Source organism: Drosophila serrata, unplaced genomic scaffold (genome assembly GCF_035046125.1).
Source record: "Drosophila serrata isolate PLE 108 unplaced genomic scaffold, ASM3504612v1 contig_240, whole genome shotgun sequence".
Lineage (NCBI taxonomy): Eukaryota > Metazoa > Arthropoda > Insecta > Diptera > Drosophilidae > Drosophila > Drosophila serrata.
Window position 1 is genome coordinate 8,118,120 of NW_028257138.1, and position 24,534 is coordinate 8,142,653.

Sequence of the window (24,534 nt, forward strand, 5' to 3'; positions counted from 1 at the left end):
ATCCAAGGTCCAAGGTCTTCTCTTTTTCTTACTAAATCTTTTATTATTATAAGAAAATAAGAAGTTAATATGTTAATAAATATATTTTTAAGGTACTATTTGATTTTAAAATCAAACTCCTCTTCAATAGCAACTATAGACATTTAACCATAGACCGACAGCAGGTTTCCCCTCCCTTCCCCAAGTAGAAAACCACATTGAATCAAACCCCAAATCCTACAAAAGCTTTCAAACCTTGTATTTCTTGTATTTCTAATTCCAATCCAAAAAAGCCTCCTCTCTACTCTCAGCTTAACGTACTAATTGACAAGCAAGCAAAAATATTTACGTACTCAAGTCCAAACATTCTAATCAATGCACTGCGAGGGACAAAGGAGCGAAAGGCCTAAAAAAAATACAAGAGGGAAAGCCAGGAGAAGAGATATAGAAGCCCCATACGTGTGTAGTAGGAGTAGGCATAGCTTACAAATCAGGAAGGAGCTGATATATATATATGTACATATATATACTATATATGAGGGAGGGGTTTGCAGCAGACAACAACACAGGGCAGGACAACGACGAAGCCTTTCAAACAAACAGAACGCAGAATCCTGGCCAGGGAAATTCATCAAAGCCGGTAGAACAAAAAAAAAAACAAAAAACCGGCAATGGAAAGCGGGGAATGGAAAAGCGTTTTCAGGCTCGGCTCCTGTGCGTTGTGTGCCTTCTGTGTCCAACTGTCAAAATGCGTCGAAGCGAACATCATTGGATTTGTGATTGAACAGAAATTTCCATACATTGAAGCAGATCCTTTTTTTTTTATTCGTTCGTCGTTGTCTGCCCATTTTCATTTAGAAAATGCATGCTGGAGTGATAATGTGAGAGAGAGTTTGGGGCCCTGGACAACCTTCATTAGTCCACGAATATACCCTTTCCCCAGAGTGAGAGTGTGTGAGGGAATCGAAAATTTATATTTACGGAATTGTAAGTTATGCACTCGACTGAATCCCTCTCGCAGTGTGAATTGTCTGTCAAATGTCGCGACAAGCGGAATTTCCCTTTGCATTTTCTGTTCTTTTTTTTTTGTTCCAGAGTGGTTTTCCCTGTCACAGAAAACCCATCTGCAACCCCCCTGGAAAACTCAAACCCTGTATTGAACGTTCAATAATTGTGTAAAGCGCTTTCAGTTTTACATTTCAATCTTAATTTAGTTTTCGGCATAACGTTTGCTTGCCATTACTCTCACTGACCAAGGATTGACGATTGCCAACCGCCGGACAAAAGGGATTCCATCCTGAAAAACCCGGGGTTGTTATGGAATTGGAACTGGAACTGGAACTGGATATGGATATGGAGGGGTATTTACGGATTTAGTCCTTCAAAGAGGGTTTGGGGGCTAGGCAAATTGTTATTTTTGTTGTTCGCCATTTGGCCAGTTGATCTTTTGGCTAATGAAGTTTGTCATTGAGCTTTATTTAATTTGGTGATGATGCAAATAAAACAACAGGAGCGGGGGGAGGAAAGGAAATCAATGAGAAAGGGAAAGGTTAGAAAAGGAGAGGAATCCATAAAGGCAGAAGGATATATTTAAAAAAATGTTCCGTTCAAATTGGTTAATGATTTTTGAAAAGGATGTAAAGCTTTCTATATTGTAGAGCTATAGATTGATTTATTATTCTTTTAAATGTTGAAGGTAACTAAATAAGAATCTTGTTAAAATATATTTTGATACTTCAATCATTCTTAAGTTTTAAAGACAAAGTCTTATTCAGTTTCAACTCAATTTTTAAATATGGTATGAATCTAGGAATTAAAAATATATAAAACAAAGGTATATATTTCAAATCATAAAGTCGTAATTTGAGCCTTGTTAAATTCTAAATTTAAACGGTGTTCTGTTGCAAGTAAAGCATATATCATTTTCTAAAAAATATATTCTTTTTGAATCAATATTTAAACGTATTCGGGTCGTATAAAGTTTTAGAAACAATGTAGTCTTTTTTACTTGCAACTAAAGTCATTTAAATTTGTACTAAAAGCAGGCTTTTCTTCCAAAAATACATATATTTTTTAGTTTTAAAGTTAAACCTAATTACAGAATGAGAGATTATTAAGTTACTAAACAAACAATTTCAATATTTATTGAGTCTTATAAAAGTCTTATTAATATTAAACATTTAATATACATTCTTTGGCATAAAAGACCTAGTACAAAATATATAAATTAATATAGAGAATCAATTCTAGTTTTTATAAAACTGCTTACTTTATTCATCTTTTTATTGAACATATTTCCCTAAATAAATGTCTTATTATCAATTTCTAAATAAAATAACCCAAATAAAACCTCTTATAAAATATGTACCAAATTGTATTGCATTTCTCATTCTATATATTTTCCCAACCCTCAACCTCTTGACATCATTTTGACCCCCTTGAGTTTTGCAACACGAAAACGTTTTCGTAAAACTTTGACAGTTTTCAAATTTCAAATTCAAGATGACAATTTGAGCTGTCACAGGCAGAGGTGGAAAATGATGCGGGGGGGATGGGACAAAGGTCAATTCTCAGTCTCAGGCCCACCTGCAGCCTGTCAAGTTGACCTCCTCCTGCTGCTCCTCCTCCTGCTTTTCCATTTCCTTCCTTATTTTCCCTCCCATAACAACCTGCAAAACCATCTACAGAATTGCTTAAAACAATTGCGCATACGACGCGTGGCCTGCGTGAAAATTGCAACATTACAACGTGTAGGAAAATGGTTTTGCGAACCAAGAGTGTGGGGTGGAAATTGTAGGGTAGGTAGGTAGGGTGTGTGTATAGCACTTGGACACCGTCCATCGCACTGGATGTTCCTGCCAGTTACCTTTTTGACATTTGATTGAGATTTGTTATCGGCGAATTCATCAATGATATATACAATAAAAATACACACGCAATGCAGGGAAAGCCAGGGGTGGAGTGAGTGGCTTTTTTTCTTTCGGCCAGACTGTGGAAAAGGGGAACTCCTGTCCAGTGAGGACCATTCATTCTGTGTGTGTGTGTGTGTCTGGATGAGAGATCCTGGTTCTCCCATCCACCTGGCAATAGTTATCGTCCTGGACCAGTGACATTCGCAGGCAGGCAGGCAGGCAGGCAAAACCCGGCTCCGTGTTACTTCTATTAGATTTTTTCCTCTGCCTGTAAAAAAAATAGAGAAAACCCCCCTGAAATGGGAAAACGGGCACACAAGCAGCTGTTGTTTGGTCCTGCTGGAGTCTACACCCACCTCCCTCTTCCTTTCCTCCCACTTTTGTTGTGTATTTTTGCAATAAACCAAGGCACACACACACCCATAACAAGAGCTGGCCATGCGTACCTTTCGATCCTTGTGTGACATTTGAATTCGGCACAGGACGAAAAGTGGGGGGGGGGTTTTCTTTTAGCCAACTTTGGCAGTCATGCCAGACCTTCCCCTTTACCTCCCCTCCCTGTTTTAGGTCAACGTTTGCGTATCTATTTTTTAATTTTGCTGACGAGGCACGAAAAACATACACAGAACGCAATTGTTCCAACGTCCACAATGCATTCCAGTAGCTTGGGATGCTGGCACCGTGTTTTGTGTCCTGACATGTGTGCGTCTCATGCTGATAAGCAGTAGCCAGTCCACAAAGAGGGGGAAAACATCTGAGGGGGGGAAGGATAGAGACCCCCACAGAGAGAGAGGAAAAGTCCGCGCCAAATGAAAAGTTAAACTGTGTGACGCGTTGTGGAAATGCGGGATTGGGTTTGGGGGAGAGGAGCCATCCAGCCAGGATGTTTGATTCAAGGACTCCTTTACTCGTTCCTCCATCATTTTGTGTGATGAATATTTACTGCGTGCGCTAACTGCTAACTACCTACAGGTATTCCTCCCTTCTTCCTTTATTTTTTGACATTTTTAATTGGGTTTGAGCAACGCCCGAAAGCAAAGGATATCTGGGGGGGTTAAGGGGCAAACAGTTGTTGTCACTTTATGGTTGTCTGTCGAGAGGCTGCTAGCCAAAAATTGAGGGTTTAATATCAGAAAGTAACTTAAACCCTCTATTAAAGGTAAACATCAAGCTAAAGATGTTAAGAAAAGAATATAAACCTGGTTTTATTAACTTCGAGATATATTTTAAAGACAATTTGTAAATGGATAGGTTTCTTATGCAGTTTTTAGTCTTTATTGAACTTCGTATATAACTTTTCTTATTAATTCTAACTCCTAACTCATAACTAATTGAAATTTCTCTCTTCTTCTCAATTGCAGGTAACTATCTAATATACCTACAAAACTCTATCAAGCGTTTACTATCTAAGGTCTAAAAGTTACCAAAGTTATAGTAAGTCTAATTATCTTTCAAAAAGAATTAATTTTCAAAACCCATATGAAAGTCCATGGCTTGCAGTAGCTTCCCCCAAAAAAAGAAAGATACAAAAATTACAATTTGTAATTGTGACAAGGCAAGCGTATCTTTAAGATACATTTTCGTTGTACTTGCACTGCATTAACACAACTTCTCTTTATAATTTTTTGGCTGCTCAGCGAAGCGTTTTAAGCTAACTGTCAACCGTATTTGTGTTAACTGCTTTTGTGGCTTTTTGGCCCTTCATGATGGCAACTCTCATTTGTTATTCATGGAGCTGCATTTCAAGCTGGGTTGCATTTGCGTGCATAGCTAATTACCAAAAGCTAAAGTTGAGTTTCACTCATTTGGAAATGAGGTGAAATTTTTGGTTTGGTTAATTATTATTATTTAACTATATTTTTCTATATTTCATGAGGGAGAAGTTGAAGGGATTTGTGTGTTGAAGAGTGTAGAAGTTAAGGTGTTTATTTGTTTGTTGAGTCAAAAGTCAAGAGTGTTATTTAGCGAAATATTTGTATTTTAAGAATGCAAAAGTTAAAGATTTTATTTACAGGAATATAGGATTAAAATGTCTTATAGAGACGGAAATGCTACAGAAACTTCATAGTAGGGTTTTTAAATTTCTTTAAAAATGTGTTTTAAATAATGATATAATTTAAAATAGTAGAAAGCTAATGTACACTAAATTTTATTAGGTAACAGTTCACTTATCACATAATAAACTCTTCATTTATAAATATAAATAAAAACGACACTAAATTTGTCAACATTTTGCACATATATTAATGTGTTTTAAACTGTTGTGATTTCTGGAACACCTTAGATCAATTTTCTTACTTATAAACATGGACTTACCTAGTGAAACTGCCTCGATTTTCTAACTTGGACTCTGAATTTACCTAAGAAAACTCCCTTTAAATTTAATATCTTTTACAAGATTCTGTTAATATTTCTGATTACTCTTTTCCCTTTCAAGGGATTCACCTCTATTTGCTTTTCTATAATTCTTAACTATAGCCTATAAAGACATTTTTCTTCCATTCAAAGAACTGCTTTTGCCGCTCCTTCTTCTGGGAAATATATTAATGATTATATTTCAAAAAGAAATTTGATTACCTCCAAAGCCCATTGCAATTATTGTGTGTTGTAATAGGAAAACCGTGGAAAGCCATAACTGTGTAAAGTGGAAATGGCAACAGAGTTACTCAATTCACCTGTTTTAACGGGGATGCACCTGACGACGATGATGATGATGATGATAATAATGATGATAATAACGATAAGGCAGAGCCACCTGCCACCTGGCCACCCGCTGTGCTTTTTGCTTATCTCAGCGGGCTGCTGCAGGGAGATGTCATAACTGAGATAACTCAAACATCTCATTCTCACACGTTTTTATGCAATGCAAGTGGAGAGCTTGCTATTTTGCCTGTGGCATTGCCTTTGATGTGGCATGCCACCCGCGGCGATATATTTCACAATACATTCACATTCATTTCCCCAACTGGCGCTGTGAATTATGCGACATTTATTCTTGGATCTTCGGTTGCACATCTGCCGGCGTTTTGCCATTATGCGGACATGTGTAATATCGCCCAAAAGGACCATTTTCTTCATCCGTCAGCGGCAGAGTCCTGTAAAATATAATATGTAAAAATAAAGCTGGGAGTGGAGAACAGAAGGTGGCTTCCTTCATCTGTCATTGGCAACTTTTGCAATACGAATGCGGTAATGTTATCAAATCGCTGTTTTCGATAGAAATTTCACTGGAAGTGTTTGTAATATTATAGACGAAAAGGTCAACAACACCCGTGGTGACATTTTAGGTCGAAAAACAATGTAGCATGTAATCAGGATATTTAAAGAAAGTGGTTTATAATATTGTATGTTGAAATTAAGAGGGAAAATAACCTTTTAACCATTGAAAAATAAGTTCTTTTAAGTTATTTAGTTAATCTTAAAAGAATAATGATACTTAAGATACTAAACCTTATATAGAATACATCTGTGTAGACCTAGTAGGCTGCGAAAAGATAATACCAATCTACCAAGTTCAGGTTAACCTCTGCCAAGTAATTTCTTGTGGCATTTGCTCTGATCAAAATCTATTTCAAGCGATTCTATATGTTTGTCCAAATGCGTTTCTTTGAAACTAAAAAAACAAAACCATACAAAAACAGGAAAGGAAACTAACTTAAAGAAATTTAAATATCCCAGCAGCTTGCAATTAAATTATAGGATCGAATCGGAATTCTTAGAATTATAGATATTTTTATATGGCAAGTTTTTCAACAATTTAAAGTATAAAAAATCTCATAGCTCAGCCAAAAATTCATTAATTTTAATTCAGAAATCGTTCCTATGTTATTTTTTTTAGGTTTATAAATCTACATACTCAATTTAAAAATTTTGGAAATTTGAATATTTTTGCAAATTTTTCAAAATTTTAACTTTTTTTTTTTTTAATTTCGAAAATGTTGTTTTTAACCGGACATTTCTAAATCAATTCGGCTTGTAATGCTGATCAAGAATATATATGATTTATGATATCGGAAATCATTCCTTCACTATTTTTCAAGCTTCTGACTAAAATTAAAATACCCTGCAAAGGGTATAAAAATAAACACAACACAAAAGACAAAGTTAAAGATTTCATAATAAAATGCGTCATTTGTCGAAATTAATTGCCATTCAAATCGAACAAGAATGTCGAAAAATGGACAGTGCAAAAGACATAAAAAGTATCTATGTATCTTTGTATCTTTGAGTCTGCGAAGCTGACCACTCGAGTTATGTTGCACTCAAAAAAATGTGAATCACGGAATTGAGACGACTTGACGTTTTGTCTAAATAGTGCACAAGGTCAATTAGTCGCAAAAAACAGCATCCACAAAAAATATAAAACAATTAAATAAGCGAGTTTTGTTATATAGAGTATGTATGTATATTTAAACATCTCTTTAAGGTTTTGTTTTTGCTCAGATTTATTCAGATGCTTCGGGAGTTGAAACTGTTTTTTCGAGAATTATGTAAATAATGCCACTGATCTGCCTCAATAGTTTGATAAATACTTTTGTTTTGGAAGAAAGTGAGTCATTTTTTATGGGTTTATAAGGTAAAAGTATTAGTGAAGAAGAACTTTTGGTGTTGTATTTGTAGAGGAAAGTTTTAGGGATAGTTACTTATGAAGATAGTATTTAAGATTTAAAGGTAAGATATATTCTTATATTCTAGCTATCTTAAATTATTTTTAAAGGTCTTTTGTGATTTTTTTGATTAATTTTAAATAGTTTTCTTTACAAAACTTTAATGTCTACCAAAGCAAAGTATATTCTAACCATTTTCGGTTGCATTTTCTGCTTCCATTTCGATTGCGTAATACCTTTTTTCGCTTTTGCCCTGATTCCGAGGATCAACCCTCTCTCTATATCTTGTCCTTTCCCTTCGGGCTATAAGTTCTCGATCCAAATACCATCTTCTTCTTTATTTTCCTTCCCAACACAAAGACAATTGGAAGAGCATAGAAAGCTGCTTTTATTTCATTTGTGTTCCTGGAACGCATATCCTAATGAATTGTGTGTGTGATGTGTGTGTGATTGTGTCTTTGTGTTTGTGAAAAGGATTTACGCGTTGTGTTTTTTTTTCCTTATATTTTGTACATTTCGCACATATCTCTGGCTTTTGTTGTTGTTTGTTTAAAGGCAGATAGGTTACCAGATACCTGAGCTATGATTTCGCCTTGAGACTTCATTCAGGTGCGATTTCTTGTGTACAAAGAAAAAAAAAAAAGACAGAGAAGGCATGCTATATAGGATTTTTGATCTATTTTTCAGCTTTAGCTTTTTTCCTTGTGTTTTTTTTTTTGTATTCTTTTACGTTGAGCATTTTGTGTAATTGAAAAAAGCATTTCAAATGCAGCTGCGTAAATTTCATTGCGTATATACAAAAAACAACAAAGGAGGCAGGACATCAACAGGATAATTTCAAAGGGAGAAAGAGAGAGCGAGAGAGAAGTATACAAAGTACAGTTGTGCTCAGGCTGAAGCTCTTGAAGCGAGAAGCTAACCAAGTGCAAAAATAAAGAAGTTTTCGTTTGGGTTTTGTAAAAGGCATGTTTGTTGGGGTTGCTTCTCCTTCGAAGGGGGGATGGATGGTAGTGAATGTGAATGTGGATGCGGATGTGGCATTGGATATAGAAAGGTGATTCCGCCTTTAGACAAAGGTGGTAAAAGTTGCCTCACTTTTGGGGGTTGGGAATGCGTCGCTCACTTGCAACGAAATTCTTAAACTTGAACCTAAATCAAAGTCTTAACAATTGAAAGCAAAATAGATAGAGATTCAGCAAAACCTTAAATAGAAAACGTTCGGGTTTTTTGTGCAATGGAAGTTGTATATTTTGTTTATTTTTGTAGGGTGTTTTAATATCTATATATATTATTAGCATTATAATTTCAGTCAGAAGCTCAAAAAAAGCTGCGAAGGAATTATTTTCGACCTGAATCGATCTAAGAATGTCCCGTTGGAAATAAAATTTTTGAAATTTTTTCGGTGTTTTCAAAAAAAGTAAAAGTAAAGTAAAAATGACAAAATTTTCAATTTTCTAAAATTTTAAATTGTGTATTCAAATTTATTAACCTAATTAAAACTAACATAGGGACGGTTTCCAAATTAATATTAATGCTTTTTTGGCTTATTTATGCGATTTTTTATAATTGAAAACTCGAAAAAATTGTCATAAAAAAATATCAATAAAAATTGATCCAATTGATCTTTTAAGCTTGATTTCCGATTCGATCAAAAAAATTAATTTGCAAACTGCAAAGGTATATAAAATTCGGCTTCCCCAAGTTGTTTTCATTTTTCCGTCTTGAAAATGTTTAGTGCACTGTTCCCAAACATTCTTAAAAATGAATACTTTCCTTTACCTTTTGCTTTACCTTTTCTTTTGAAGCCAATAATATTCCTGTATATGTATACATTTATCATTCTTGCATTTCTGCATTTTGTGGTTAATCATTTTGATCAATTTCTCTCAATCTTGCAATCATGATTGGCCCTCAAGGGCAACCTTGCTACGCCCTGGCACTCCCCTCTTTCCAAAAACCAAATGAATTCCAGTCCCGGACGAAACTGCAAACTTCCCAGGAATTTCTTAATAGTTTTTTACCGATATCTCTTTTTTTTTTTTGCTGCGGGTCCAAAAAAGAAACCGTTGATTTTGATGGTCAACAAAGAATAAAACATAAAAAAAGGAAACAAAAAAATCAAGGATTCTGGGCTGCGAAAAAAGTGGCGAGGCCGCATTTTTCTAACGATTAAACAAATTCGAAGAAAACAAACGCATCGCCATGCATCGCCTCACCTGCAGTTTCCAGGAATCCCAAGCTTTGAAAAAAAAGGATAATAAGGAGGGGAAGGAGGGGTAGAAACAGTAGACGAGGCACTAAAGTCAAAGTCAAAGTCAAAGCCAAAATCAGAGGCAGAGGGCCAAGAGTCTGGGGAAATCAGAAAGTTTTGTGCCTCGCTCGCGTTGCATCAAAACCTTGGGACGGCGGCATTTTTGAGTTGCCACAAAATTCTAAGAATTGAATCGTATATCTTCGTTGATCGTTTTTCTTTCTTCGTGTTTTTTGGTTCTTTCTAAATGCTCGATTAATTTCTAATAAATTGGTCGGAAATGCTGCAGGCCAAGATAGAGTTACCAACACCAATGCGATGCTGCAGTTTGGGCCAAATTTCGTACAACTTTTGTGCCAGCTTCAGCTTTTGAAATTTGAGTTTTTGTGAACGAATTTCTTGGAATTTAGGGTGTAGGATATAGCTCTTTGCAATCTGCATTCCCTGGTTTATTATTTTAGGTTATTTTTTTTTATGAACAGAAAGCAGGCATTGGTCTCCGCTGTCAAACGCATCGAAACTGAAACTAATCGCAAAATACAATTTTCTTCATTCTATTCTCGTTGCAGCATTTGTCGTGTTCGGATTTCGATTTCGTCGCTTATAATTCGTCGCTGAATTTCATATGCAAAAGCCAAACAAAACAAACTTATCATTATCAGCAACGAATAAAACAGTAACGGAAGTAATTGATATTGGTAAACCGGAAACCGTCGTCGTTGTCGTCGTCACCATCGTCCTCGTCGTTGTCGTCGTCTTGTGTAAAGTGAATTCAACGAGTACGACACACAACAAATTAATTAAACAATTGCAAAATTCCCTTTGGCTAAGGATTTGCAGCAGCCGAATAGCATTTATGCTCTGCTGGCAGCTACAAAATTCCACGAAATTCCATTTTGGCAACACGAAAGCAAACAAATCAATTCAAAACGAAAATCTTCTGCAACAACGATCGAAAAATATTGACAAAAATCGTAAACAACAATTATTACGTTGTCGTTGTCCACATCCTTGTCGTCGCTCTGGCGCCTTTCAAGCAACTTGGTTCCTGCCAGTGACCAGCTATAAGGATATAGACACAGATCCAGCAAATACGATTACGGAAACGGAAACGGAAACGATTACGCCTAAGAATCGGGAGACAAAAGATATAGCTATAGGCGTGGCAACGGAGCGTTACGCACAACTGCTGGCAAAATGGATCCACAGCAGCAGTTTTGCCTCAAATGGAACAGTTATTCGTCTAATTTGGCAATAACATTCTCCAATCTGTTCAAATCGGATCTATTGGCCGATGTCACACTATCCTGCGATGGTAAGTTTTTATGGAAAAAGATTTCTTATGAATATCAATAATGCTTTAGCCATCACATCTAACTATTTTTAAGATCATTGGTTAAGAATTTATTACAGTTAATGAATAATTTAATGTAGAATTGAGGAATAATTCAAGGCTTACTTGGATTTATTCGAAATATGCTTTACGAATTTTACTCCTTATATAGTATTTGATGTTTTGCATTTATAGCTTCACTTTTAAAGTTAAATGTGATCAAATTTAATTAAATTAACAAATATTTTCTTATCAAAAGAAGAATTCAAAAGTCATTTACATTAATTTAAAGTATGTGTGCCGCATCTAATTGTTTATAATAATGGCTCTCTAGACTTCATTGAAATGATACGTTATTCATTTATCCTTAAAATAGTTTTTGGTGCGAAGAATTTATAATGAAATGAAAAAGAAAGGGAATTAACTTCGGAAGCCTGAAATTTAATTACCTTTGCAGTTTGAAAGTGAATTATAGAATCGCTTCGGAATCGGAAATCGATCAAACCTATTTTTATATTAAATACTCTTCGGCTAATCAAAAGTTTCAAAATCGTGTAACTAAGCCAATAAAGGCATTAATTTCAATTGGGAGTTTATTCAAAAGATCCTTTAAACTCCTTATTCCTTATTTTAAACTGAAAAAGAAGTGAAAAAAGTAGTTATTGGAGTAAATAAATATTCGTTCCTTATACTAAGAAATATTCCCAACCCCAAAAATATAACAACGTTTACGTTTTGTAGCATTTTTATTTGTTTATTGATTTTTAAGAGTACTTTTACCATGCTTACTTATAGAAAGCATTTGTCTGTCTTAAAGCTACTTATTTTATTATATGTTACTCAGAGAAAGCATTAGTCTAGCTTGAGAGTATTTATTTATTAAAATAGTTATACAGAAAGGTTAGTTTGAGGCTCTTAAAAAGTATACTTAACATCTCTAGACTGGAAATAAATTACAAACGATTGACTTACTCATATGTAATTAACCAAAGAAGTCTACAGGATAAGCTCTCCATAGAGTTATTCTTATTTACCTATGACTAGTAGTAGTAGCTACCTTTTCCCTCTCCATTGTATCTGCTACTTATGTTTACTCTTATTTATTTGGTAATAAGCCTGTGCCTGTGCCTGTTCCTTAGCCTGGACAGAGTCAGACATTGATTTCTTTTTGCCAGTTTTGCCGCCGGTTTTGTGTGTGTTTTGATGATGATGATGATGATGATGGAAGGACGCGAGAGTTTGCTTTTATGGCTCGTCTCGTCCTCGTCTGTCTGTCAGCCGGTTTTTCGGTGTGTTGGTTGTGTCTGTCTGAGCCATGATTTTCCACACCCCTCCCCCCATCGTCTACTAGTTCATTTACGGCCTTTTACTACAGTTTTTATGCCAGCTTATTAAATGGCGAATAAATGCGGGCAAACCTATATAATAGCGGCTCTTGTATATGTTATACAATATATATACATATATATATATATACTTTTATTTCGGATGTTTGGTACATATTTATTCAGGCTTTGACTAAGGTCAGTTATTTGGGTTCCTTTGTCGCTGTTTTGTATGTATATTATGTGTGGGTTTGTGTGTATTATTTGGGACCCTTGTTAACCTTCTTTTCTTTCCGTTTTGATTTGGGTTTTAAAATATTTTCCTTTTGCTCAGTTCTTTGCGAATGTTTATGTGCCTCAGCATCTTGGCTTACTTTTTAATACTCTTTAAAGGGTATAATAATTTCAGTTAGAAGCTGGTTACACTGTGAAGGAGCCATTTCCGAACCCATAAATCATATACATATACATAATATATTCTTGATCAGCATTAAAATCTGAGTTGATCTAGACATATCCGGTTAAAGTTAAAATTCTTGACATTTTTTCAAAATTAAAAAAAAAAAATCATAATCGTTAAAATTTTTAAAATTTTTCAAAATATTCAATTTTCTAAAATTTTAAATTGAGTATGCAGATTTATTAATTAATTAAAAACTAATACTGGAACGATTTCCGAATTGAATTTAATGAATTTTTGACAGAGTTATGAAAGATTTTCAGTGCAAGGGTATAGAAGTTTCGGTTTCCCTTGTATTTTATGATTTCTATATAGCTTTTGTCTGCCATTTAATGCTGTGTCTTGCTTAATGTTAACCTTGGCTTAAATTATGCTTTAAATTACAAGAATTTACAAGAATTTAAGACTTTAAAGAGTTAAGCCATTGCTCATACGCCCTGTGTGCGTAAGTATGAATTTTTCTGATGTGTTTTTTGCATTGATTGAATGAGTGGGAATAGCAGTCACTGACTGGGATTATTATGGGGTTTTCAAAAAGGTAACAGGAGTGAGTAGATCATATGCAGACAGCTTTCCCAAAAAAAAAAAAAAAGGAAAAGGAGTAAAAGGGGGAAAACTGCGTAGACAAATCCTGGTGGAACCCTTTTTGGGCTTCCTCCTGTTCCCTGTTGTCACTCATATCAATCGAAGTGGTACTACTTTTGATTAAAATTTCCAACGTTCCAGCAACCCTTTTTTTTTTGCTTTTGGCCAGTTTTAATTGTGGTTTTTAATATTTTCCCCCCACTCAAGGAGAAAGGGGTGGATTTCCCATTCGAATTCTGCATTTGTTATGTTTGATTTGTTTCCTAGTCAAACCCTCCCTTTTTTTGAAGCATTATATATTTGGCTGTCTGTGAAAACAAAGGCAAATAACGTATGTTTTTTATTGTTTTTAATATTCATGTGATTGCGATTTTTTGTTATTTCTTTTTTTAAATGAAAGGATGCAAGGAGTTTGTGGGTTTTTTTTTCTGGTGAGCATGTTTAGCACTTGAGAAATGAGCATTTTTAGCCAAATGAACATTTGCTTGGCCTTGGGCTATATTTTAGGGTGTGAGATTTGTTTAAAAAACAAAAAAGAAATGGGGAAATGTTAATATTTAGGGGAGGATTTTGGTTTTGGGATATATTTTGCATAGGAAGTATATGCATTTATTGTAATAATATTTAAAATTTAAATTTTAATACAAAGCTAGGGCAAAATCTTTCTTAAATTATTCCTAAATTCTTAACGAATTCTTTTAGTTTCTTAGCCACGTGTTTATGTTTTTTGTGTATTTCAATGATTCATTCGATTAGATTATAGACCAGAGAAAAATACAAAAGTACTTGAGCCTTTTGTTATTGCCAAACTGCATAACAGCAAATTGCCAAAAATATAACTGAAAAAAATCAAAACAAATTGCGGAGCAAATGAAAAAGCGAACAGCAAACGCAGAACGTAAACAAGAGCAGCAAAAAAAAGAAATACAAAACATACAATTTATATATATACACACACAACACACACATTATATGTCATTTCTTTATCAAGGCCAGGCCCAAGCGAGGGAATTTGTATAGCATATGTGTGTGTGTGTGTATAAAGTGTGTGTTATTATATATATATATATACATTTTTTTGGCATTTCTTTTGTGGTGATTGTGACCCAATTTCTGTTGTATCAAGTGTTAGAAAAAATCAGCCAGCGAAATAAATTTATACATACAAACGTCTGATAATCGTCAAAATGATGAAATCAAAAATAAAAGTAAAAATAAAGTTCTGCCTTTTCGGGGGGTAAACAAGTGTGTAAATGCAATTTGCGTAGTCGAAAGTTAATCAAAATAATACAAAAAAAAATACAAAAAAAATAAAGATTATATAAAGTGAGGACGCAGATTGCGTATACGCAGCGTATGACTGAATCACTTCCGAATTTCGGGGCTCGTGTATGCAATGCGCTTGTTTTTGACCTTGGCTGTCAGCGAGTTTTGTTTTTTACCAGCTGCTTGAATTGAATTTCTTATCAGCTCTTATCAGCCACAAGAATTGACACAATTCCGCCGAATTTCACATAATATGCACTATAAGCGATAAGCTTTTCCCTCCCCCCAAAAAAAAGTAAGAGTGAGGAAATGTTTAATGCATTGCAGCTGGCTAAGAAAATTTCACAAAGTGCCTTGTTGTCAAACTTTGAAATATATTTATGGAACCAGGTTTGGCGGTAAATAAAAATTGTTGAAGCCAGAAGAAAGCCACTGCTGTGCCAGTGTCATTTCAATTTGGCTTAAGTAATGCTCGCAGATAACACAACAAGTGCCCCATAAAAGGAAAACAGACATAACTTTCATGAAACCTCCTTTCCCACCCCAAAGAAAAATGAAAAAAGAAAAGTCAAGAGAGGGACTCAGAGAGAGAGCTGGGAAAAATTATGTATTATGGCAAAGAGAGAGCACATCAAGAAACACTTGCTTTTGGCCTAGCATTGCGTATACGCCGGGTGGTCTTACCTGGCAGGACACACAAAGGATATACTTACTTACTTACTTACTCACAACCCATGACAGAGCCAAGACGACATTTTGATGTTGAATAATAACTCAGACACAAAACGAGAGCGAAAAGTCCTTTGTGGGTGTGTCTTTGTGTGTGTTTGTGGGTTGTGTGTGTAGTCAAGAGCAGGAAAATCATTTCCTTGCTGCGGGTTTTATTGTCCTGCTTCTTGTACGTGTTTATGTGGGTGTCTTTCTCTCTCTCTCTATGTGTGTGTGTATATATTTGACATGATTTTTTATGAGTTCAAGGTCTCGGTTAGCATTCTATGGCCGCCGCCACCTGTTGGCAGCAAAGGAAGGTTAAGGGAAGGAGCCACAAGATGCTTTAAAGGGTAGATTATTAACAATATCGTCAATTGGATGATTAAAGCCAAACAGAAAAGGGTGGATTATCTAAAATAAAATATGAAGCTAATATACTCTTTCAGTTAACCATTATAATTGAGCCAAAATAAATAAATAAATATAATAAATTCCAATTTAGAAAGCTTTTCTGAGTTGGCTTGTATTAGAATACCAGCATATTGGGATTTAATATTTAAAATATTAAAACATTCATACATTTTTGACTTACAAATCATTTTTTGCCAATAACTTTTTCATTTTTATTACAAATTTTGATTGCAAATCATCTATATTCTGACTTTTGGCAATCATTGGCTTTTTGGTGTTCATATGCAGCATAGAAAATCTAAAATATGTGTATTATATTCATTTTAAACAATTATATGCTATTTATGCTATACTTTGGGTTAAATCGTATTTTTTCAAAAATCATAACTAAGCCAAAAATACACTAATTTTAATTCGTTCCTATGTTAGTTTTTATTAGTTTAATAAATCTGCATACTCAACTTAAAATGTTAGAAAATTGAATTTTTTGCCAATTTTTGACAATTTAAATGATGTAACCCCTTATCTTTTTTTTGCAAAAATCAACATTTTATTTTCAACCGGAAATGGGTAGATTGATTCGGCTTTAAATGCTGATCAAAAATATATATGATTTACAGGGTCGAAAATGACAGATTTTTAAGCATCTAACCGAAAATATAACTCCCCGCAAGGGTAACAAAATCATATTACATTTTTCAGTAACATTATAATTACAAAAATATATTAGAATTACAATTACAATAAAGTTCTTATACTTCCTATTTACATTTCTTTATAAATTCCACTCTTACAGGCGCAGTTTTCAAAGCCCACAAACTTATATTGGCGGCCTGCTCAAAGAAGTTCGCCGATCTGTTCGAGAATACGCCCACAAATGGCCAGTGTGTCATCATACTGGAGGCCACCACGCCGGATAATATGGCCGCTCTCTTGGAGTTTATGTACAAGGGTGAGGTCCATGTCTCCCAGGAGGCGCTCAACAGTTTCCTCAAGTCTGCCGAGAGTTTACAGGTAAGTGATCCATATAGCAATCAAATCAACTATAATATATTAACATACCCCTCTCTCCCCTTCCAGGTCAAAGGCCTGTCCACAGAGACGGGACGCCTGGCGGCCCAGCAGGCGCAACAGCAACAGCACATGGGCGATAGCTCGCCGCTGGACTCGCCAACGGGTCGACGGAGCATGCGAAACAGCCTGAGCGGAGGCAATGGCGGTGGCAATGGCAGCATCCTGCCAGGTGGTGCCGCTGGAGTGGGCATTGGCCTGGGTGGTGTGACGGGAGCCAACTCCATACCCGGCGGTCTGGGCAATGGCAATGGCCTGAGTCTGGCCGGAGCTCTGAGCGGCATGGCAGCGGCCGGTGGCATGGCAGCGGCTGCCAGTGTGGCAGCCAGCGGTCTGAGTGCCCTGGCGGCCAGTGCAAATGCTTTGGACAGATGCGGCAGTGCTGGTGGCAACATAATCGGTGGCACAGCGGCGGGGATTGGTTCGTTGAGTGGAGGAACAGGAACTGGAGGAGGCAATGGTGGTAATGGCATGGGTGGACCCAACAACGGCAACAATGGACCCATTAGCCTGGGCAGCGGCGCTGGCGCCGCTCATCATCTGGGCGGTTCTACTGGTAGTTTGAAGCAAGAATGCGATTCGCTGATGCATCCGGGTGGCAGTAGCTCCTCGTCGGGTGGCATGGGTTATACCCATGTGCCGCCCATCTATCGACCCATCTCCTATGAGCCTCTGCGAAAGCGTGCCCTGCGCAGTCCCTATGCCGAGCAGGAGCAACGCGGATCTGTGCTGCGAGATGGTTCCAAGAACTCATCTTCAGAGTGTCCCAGCCCCATAAATAAGCCACCGTATCATCGTCCCTCGTCCAGCGCCTCCTCCACAGCGCCCACCGAGGCGGATACCATGCACTCGGAACGCGCTTCGCCACAGTCCAGGTGGGTTTTCAGGGAAAATGAAAAGGATCAGAAGTTTTTTGTTGGTTTCTAAGGATGGTTTTTACTAGCAAATATATATAATAGTATATTTTATAATATTTCTAATTAATTTCTCTTCTCTTATAGTCGTTATGAGAACCACAGTCCCAGCACCACAGCGGGTAATGGCAATGTAACTAGTGGCCTGGATCGCATAGTTAAATCAGAGCGAAACAATGGCAGTGCCAACGAGGCTAACGATGACGACCGCGAGCTTATGGATGAGTCGACAGATGTGAGTTTTCCCCTTTAAATACTATAATTTTCATTAATTTCTATACTGTTTTATACAAAAACCCGAAACAGAATGGAGCCGAGGATCTGCGCGTGAAGCTGGAGAACTCCAACTATTCACCGCCGCCGCCGCCAAATTCGAACACCTCATCGACGACCACACCGAATGCCCTGCTGGAGAACCTTAAGAATGCCGATGGATCGCTGTCTGGTAACCTGGCTGCCTCTATAGCGCCGGCGGATATGCTGAACGTATGGAATGCCACCAAGATGAACAACAAGAACAGTGTGAACACGGCCGATGGCAAGAAACTAAAGTGTTTGTATTGCGATCGCCTGTATGGCTATGAGACGAACCTTCGGGCGCATATCCGGCAGCGGCATCAGGGCATCCGGGTGCCCTGTCCCTTCTGCGAGCGCACCTTCACGCGTAACAACACTGTGCGTCGGCATATCGCACGGGAGCATAAGCAGGAGATTGGTCTGGCGGCGGGAGCAACCATTGCACCCGCCCATGTGGCAGCAGCGGCAGCGGCAGCAGCGGCCGCCAATCATTCACCATAGGAAGCGGCCGCAACAGCAGCGGCAGCAGTAGTCATGAACGCCCACAAGGAGGCGGCAAAGCAGCGTAAACGTAAATCACTCAAGATGGCACTGGAGAAGTGCATGCAGCGGCGGGATGCCATGGTGGCGGAGTCCACCACGGGGGCAGGCGAAGGCGAGGAGGCAGCGGTATCGGAGGGATTAGGATCAGGTGGTGGTGGTGGTGGTGGCTCAGCGGGCACTGAGCCACCGTTCACGTACGAACAGCAGCAGCAGCGAATGCATCAGGAGCTGGCTCTGCAAATTAAGGCGGCCATGGCCGCCGAACAGGCACAGGCGGCAGCAGAGGCGGAGGCAGAGGTCATGGATTCAACCATGAATACCACGGCCAATACCACCACAACGGGCACAACCACTACCACCAATACCACCACAACAAATACCACTGGTGGTGGCACTAGCGATGGTTGCAGCGATGCTGAGGCCAGCGATGGCAGCGAACGTCCCATGGAGGTGGATGAGCAGCCGCCAGAGCCACAGCCAGGATCTGAGCTCCTTGTAGTAGAGCCTAAGATCGAAGTGCTATCGGATTCGGAGGACGAGGAGGATCAACTGCATCTGCATATGGCCGAGCAGGATGATGATGAGGATGAAGAGCCCAGTGTCCAGGCCGAAGCGATATATGATCACATGCCCACCACACCCACCAGCCCCAACATGATACCACCGCCCAATGAGACGCCCATATTGACCTCCACGCCCAAGGTCAATGTGGAGCAGTAGGAGAGAAGAGGATGCCCCCCAAAGAAGCTGCTTAGATTTAGATTAAGAATCGACGAACGAAATGAGTGATTTTACGAAATGATTTACGCGCGCAAAGAATGAATACAATGACTACTGTTGCAACTGCTGTTGCCCTCGGAGACCACACCCAAGAATATTGGGAAAACTCTTGATTAGAACTAACTGCAAAACAATTACTAATATGATAAGAATTATGACACATAAACAAAACAAACACAGTGACAGACAGACAGACACACACACGAAACGGATGTAAACGGAAGATGAAGGCAGTATTTGATGTCCAACTTTTTGCAGATTTTTATGTGATTACAACATTTGCGTTGAAGCCAGCCACCATTAACTACTTAAACTAGACAAAGTTAAATCAGTAAAACACAACAAACAACAAACTCAATTTATGAACAGAGCTCAAAACTGAGAAATAGAAATAAATGCAATCCGGCTGAAAAATCGTTTTCAGGGTGCTAATCAAAACAAATACTAAAAAACCAACAACTACAACACTCGCAATCAAAGCAATTAAAAGCAGTTAAAAAAAAAAAACAACAAATTAAAACTACAACAAATAGTAAAAATGCAAAAAGTTTGAACGTTTTTGATTGGTACAGAGCCTCAATGAAATATTTCTAAAAGAAAGTGTAGAATATTTGTTTATTCGTGTGTGTTGAGGAGGATCGTTAAAAAGATCGATATGATTATATTATTGTCGCATAATAGTATATATATTTTTGATTTCCTATAGAAACACGTCTCACAAAACTGCAAGAAACGATATATAAATGAATGAATTTAACAAAGCGTTAAAACAATTATAATGAGTATCAAACTGTAAACAAAATAGCTGCAACAAACAAAACTACAAAGCAACAATAGTAACAACAAAAACCGCAACCACAAGTACCTGCAAACAATTAAAATAGTATAAACTTAATAAGAATAAAAAACAAAAGAAACAAAATACATAAATAGCAAACGAGAAACTCTGACTAAAAAAAATGGAACCAATAAGAGAATGAAAGGACAGCAGAGTTAGTAGCTCCTTTCCTTCCAATAAATTCACTTCCAAAGCTCAAGCTGCCACTGTCCCAGTTTTACCGCGTTTTTTTGTAAATAATTTTATTAAATTAAATAATACGAAAAGGTAAAAAAAATAATAGGGAAGCACGAGTAGTAGTAGGGCTTAGTGATCGATTTTTGGGGGGAAGGAGCTGCTGCTGTTGTTGCTCTCCGGAACTGAGAGTTAATGATTTGCTTTAACAATTAAACATTATTGTTTTGTGATTTTTCCGCACATATTTCGTTTTATGATTTCGATACCATCAAAGTTTAGGCCTCAAAATTTCAAAACAAAACTGCTTTTGGCTACAAACACAAAATTCAAAACAAACCAGAAATGCAAATTCAATTCCGAATTCCGAATTCAGAAAGAAAAGTTTCTAATGAAGTAAATATGAGAAAAACAATTGGTAAATTGGGTGCCTATAAGAAATATATAATTAAATGACTACTAGTAAAATTTTATAAACAAAGGAAAGTATATTTAACGATGAGAGAGATGAGAGAGATAAAGTAAATGTAATTATTTTTTAATTGAATTGAATAATAATTCTAGCCAAGTGTAAAACATGTTACCACAGCAACAAAATATTAAAGCAGAAACCACTCAAAAACGTTCTCAAAAACTTGACAAAAGCAAAAAAAAGAAACAGCAACAATAATTACAGCAAGCTAAACATAAAACAATAAACAGCAAACCAAAATTCAAAATCTAAACTTTTTGGCACACCTTTGGAAAACATTTTTCGTACAAAAGAAAATTCACCAAGAAAAATTCAACCAACAAAAAATTCAAAATTCATTTTTTCGGCTCTTATAATTTCGATGACAACATCAACAAGGGAAAACTAAAACATTATCCCTGGAAAAACAAAACCACACAAGAATAAGCTGTACAATACTAAAAAAGAAAAGGAAAACTGAAGAGAATTTTGTTGTAAGCGAACGAGAAAGAAAAGCTGCAATTGAAAATATATAAAGGAAAAGCAAGGCCAGTGTTGGCCTTGTATTGTAAATACATTTATTATAAATACATATATCTATATATGTACATATATGTATGGCCTCAGTTGTATAATGATATATAAAAAAGAAAAGCTTAGTTCTAATATAAAATATAAACTGTATACATAAAGTACTAAGCGCATATGTAGGAACACTTTAGGCTCGCCAAAACAGAGATAAAAGAGAGAGAAGGGTTTTATTTTGATTAGAAAGATAAACTGAATTTCAATTAATGAAACTATCTTAATTTATACATTTTCCGTTTAGCAAATAAGCTACAGGAGCTGTAACCATATAGAAACCATAGTGAAATAGCCAAAATGTAGAATATTTTAAACCCAAAATCAAACACACAAAACCCCCCGACAAATGCAGACACTATCAATGTCACCCCCGAAACCCAACCTGATCCCCCAGTTTGTTCTGTGATATATCCTTTTGAAGTTTGCAAAGTTGAAGAAAGCGTTTTATTTTCGATTAGTACACTCCTTTTACTTTCGATATGTGAAATCCTATCTACCTTTTTTATTTCCTCCTAATCAAGAAAACGACAACTCGAATTTTATTTTGCATTCGTGTTGAGCCAGGGGAACCAGGGAAAGTGCAGCAAAGCAATAGTAATTATAACAATTTTACAAAAAACAAAAACCAGGCAATATTTAAAACACAACAACTACCTCTTCATCACAAGATTAACCCCGTTCCCCCCGTTTTGTATCTGGGGAATCCCCTTCGTCAACGTTCGCTGGAGTCTGAATTACATTTTATTTTTAAGTACGATTGACGGGGGCGTCCCCAAGGTCACGGGGGGAGGAGAGCCCAAATACACACACACGCACACACACATCAGTCAGAAATTCAATCCGTCAGTCAGTGGAATCAATCAATATTTACTAATCAGGGGTTATTATAATTATAATTATGATTATTATACAATTAACCGTATTTTAGTTACTAGAATTACGCTAATTTAGTTAACTGTTAGTTTCGGTCTTTGTTTTATGTCTTACCAATTAGAGTCTAATCAAACTCGGGAACTCATATACCTCAGGAAAGAACCTACCTCTTTGTGTTTTTTTATAAATGCTTGTTTTAACTAATTTTACAAATATTATTATTACGATTATTATTATTATTATTTTTATGATTTTTTGGTTTGCATGGGACAAACAAAACAAAACAAACAAAAAGCAAATAATGAGGAGAAACGCAAATATATTTTGTTGTGTAAATTGAAGATGCTATCAAGGAAAGCTTTAGTTTTTAGTTTCGACTACTATCGTATAGTTTTATCTAGTGAGGACTACTAATTTTAATCGCAAAAGACACACACACACGCACACACAATAGCAATAATGAAACCAGATCGAACTGCAATAGTAAACTGAACTACCTCAATTAGCCATAGACTGCATGCAGTAACGAAGTGAGAATAATAAGATACATATATTCTTCCAGATCCCCCGCACTCCACCTAACCACTCCCCCCTCTCATTTCATTATCCAATTCTTTTTGTAAAATGGTGACACAGTAAACAAAACAAAATATAAACAAAAGCACTCGTAAATACACACTGAGAATCATTTTGGCATTAAAGATTTTCCTAACGATCGATGTTTTCATGTAAATATGAAGCCCACAAAATTCAGATTTATTAGAAAAGCAAAAGCATTAAATGTAAAACTACTTTTGGCTAAAACTCGAACTAAGATTATCCTCAAATTTTACTAAGTACATATGTGTAGGTTTATATATATGTATGTCCAGGATTAAGATCATTTGTTTTACATCAATTTTCGGCAAAGCAACTACTAAATGAGGCAAACCAAACGAATGAAAAACGTACGAGAGAACTATGAAACGTAACTCTTTTTATAATCTAACTATAAACAAAAATACAAAGAAATTATTTAAGGCTACAAAATTGAACCCTAAAAAAAGGGAATCGAAAAAAAATTCACAAAAAAAAAACGAAACGAACCCAGTAAATGGTATACTTTTGCTTGAGAGCCAAGAGCTAAAATTTAATCAAGTTTTGAGCAAAGAAAAAAAATTTAAATTAAATTCAAAGGAAACCCTTAAAACGGTTATAAAAACACAAAAGCGAAATGGAAACACACATTTTGCTAAAACAAAGAGGAAAAATTTTCTGAAAGAAAAATTGCATAAATAAGCATAACATTTTAGGCTTAATCTTTTGGCTAAAGAAAAAAACAAAACAAGAACATTAAAATTATGACAATTATTAGGCACATGCAACAAACAACAAAAAAGAATTCTATGTATATGCATCAAATATTATACATAAATATTTATTTAAAAATGGTAAAACAAAAGCAAAAATACTTTTATCTATAACCAGGTTTTAGGCCCAACTTTTCGACAAGCGGCGTAAAATAATTTCTTTGTAAAATATGTTTGCAAACAACAAAATTAAAAAAAGAAAACAAAATTTAAAATAAAATCCCAGAGAGCGTAATTAACTTAATCTAAACGTAAAAAAACACAACCAATGTCGCCATTTTGCATTTAGAGCGTACAGTAAAGCACACATAACGTGAACCGTAGGAAAAGTCACGTCACGTCACGAAAAACAACAAGTTATTGTACATATAATAAACTAAAAGAAAACAACACGATGAATTGTGTATTGTATATTCGTAATTTTTCAATAATTCTTAGTTATCTTCTATCCTTGAGTTGTATAAATTAATTTGTAAGCGAAACCATTAAACAAAATGAAAACTGTAACAAGAATACAAATGTAAAACACATAAAATAATAATAATACATAAGTGCGTGCACAGGTACAAAACAAAATTTAAGTTCAATTTAAAGTAAAATTTAGTGCACCGAACATTTCGTAAGAGATCGATGTAATTTTTGTTATATATTTTTGTTAGTAATTGTTTTTCTATATTAATACCCTAGTGCGAAATGTAAAAACAAAAAAAAAAACAAACAAAATAACACGAAAATCCCCATCAACAAGCCAATTGTACTTACGATTATTATCTTTCGTCTTTAATTTTAAATTTAATTTCACGTGAACAGCAATAACCC

General features: G+C 36.1%; 1 protein-coding gene across 1 annotated transcript in view; it reads left to right on the forward strand.

The window, feature by feature from the left end:
• Positions 1-22,684, forward strand: part of chinmo (Chronologically inappropriate morphogenesis) — a 60,304-nt gene extending 37,620 nt beyond the window's left edge. The window contains 5 exon segments of the mRNA XM_086831029.1: positions 10,319-11,064; positions 16,637-16,854; positions 16,921-17,786; positions 17,913-18,060; positions 18,132-22,684. Of these exon segments, the coding sequence (XP_086687155.1) occupies positions 10,947-11,064; positions 16,637-16,854; positions 16,921-17,786; positions 17,913-18,060; positions 18,132-19,385 (2,604 nt within the window). The 5' untranslated portion in view covers positions 10,319-10,946 and the 3' untranslated portion in view covers positions 19,386-22,684.
• The last annotated feature ends 1,850 nt before the right edge of the window (positions 22,685-24,534 follow it).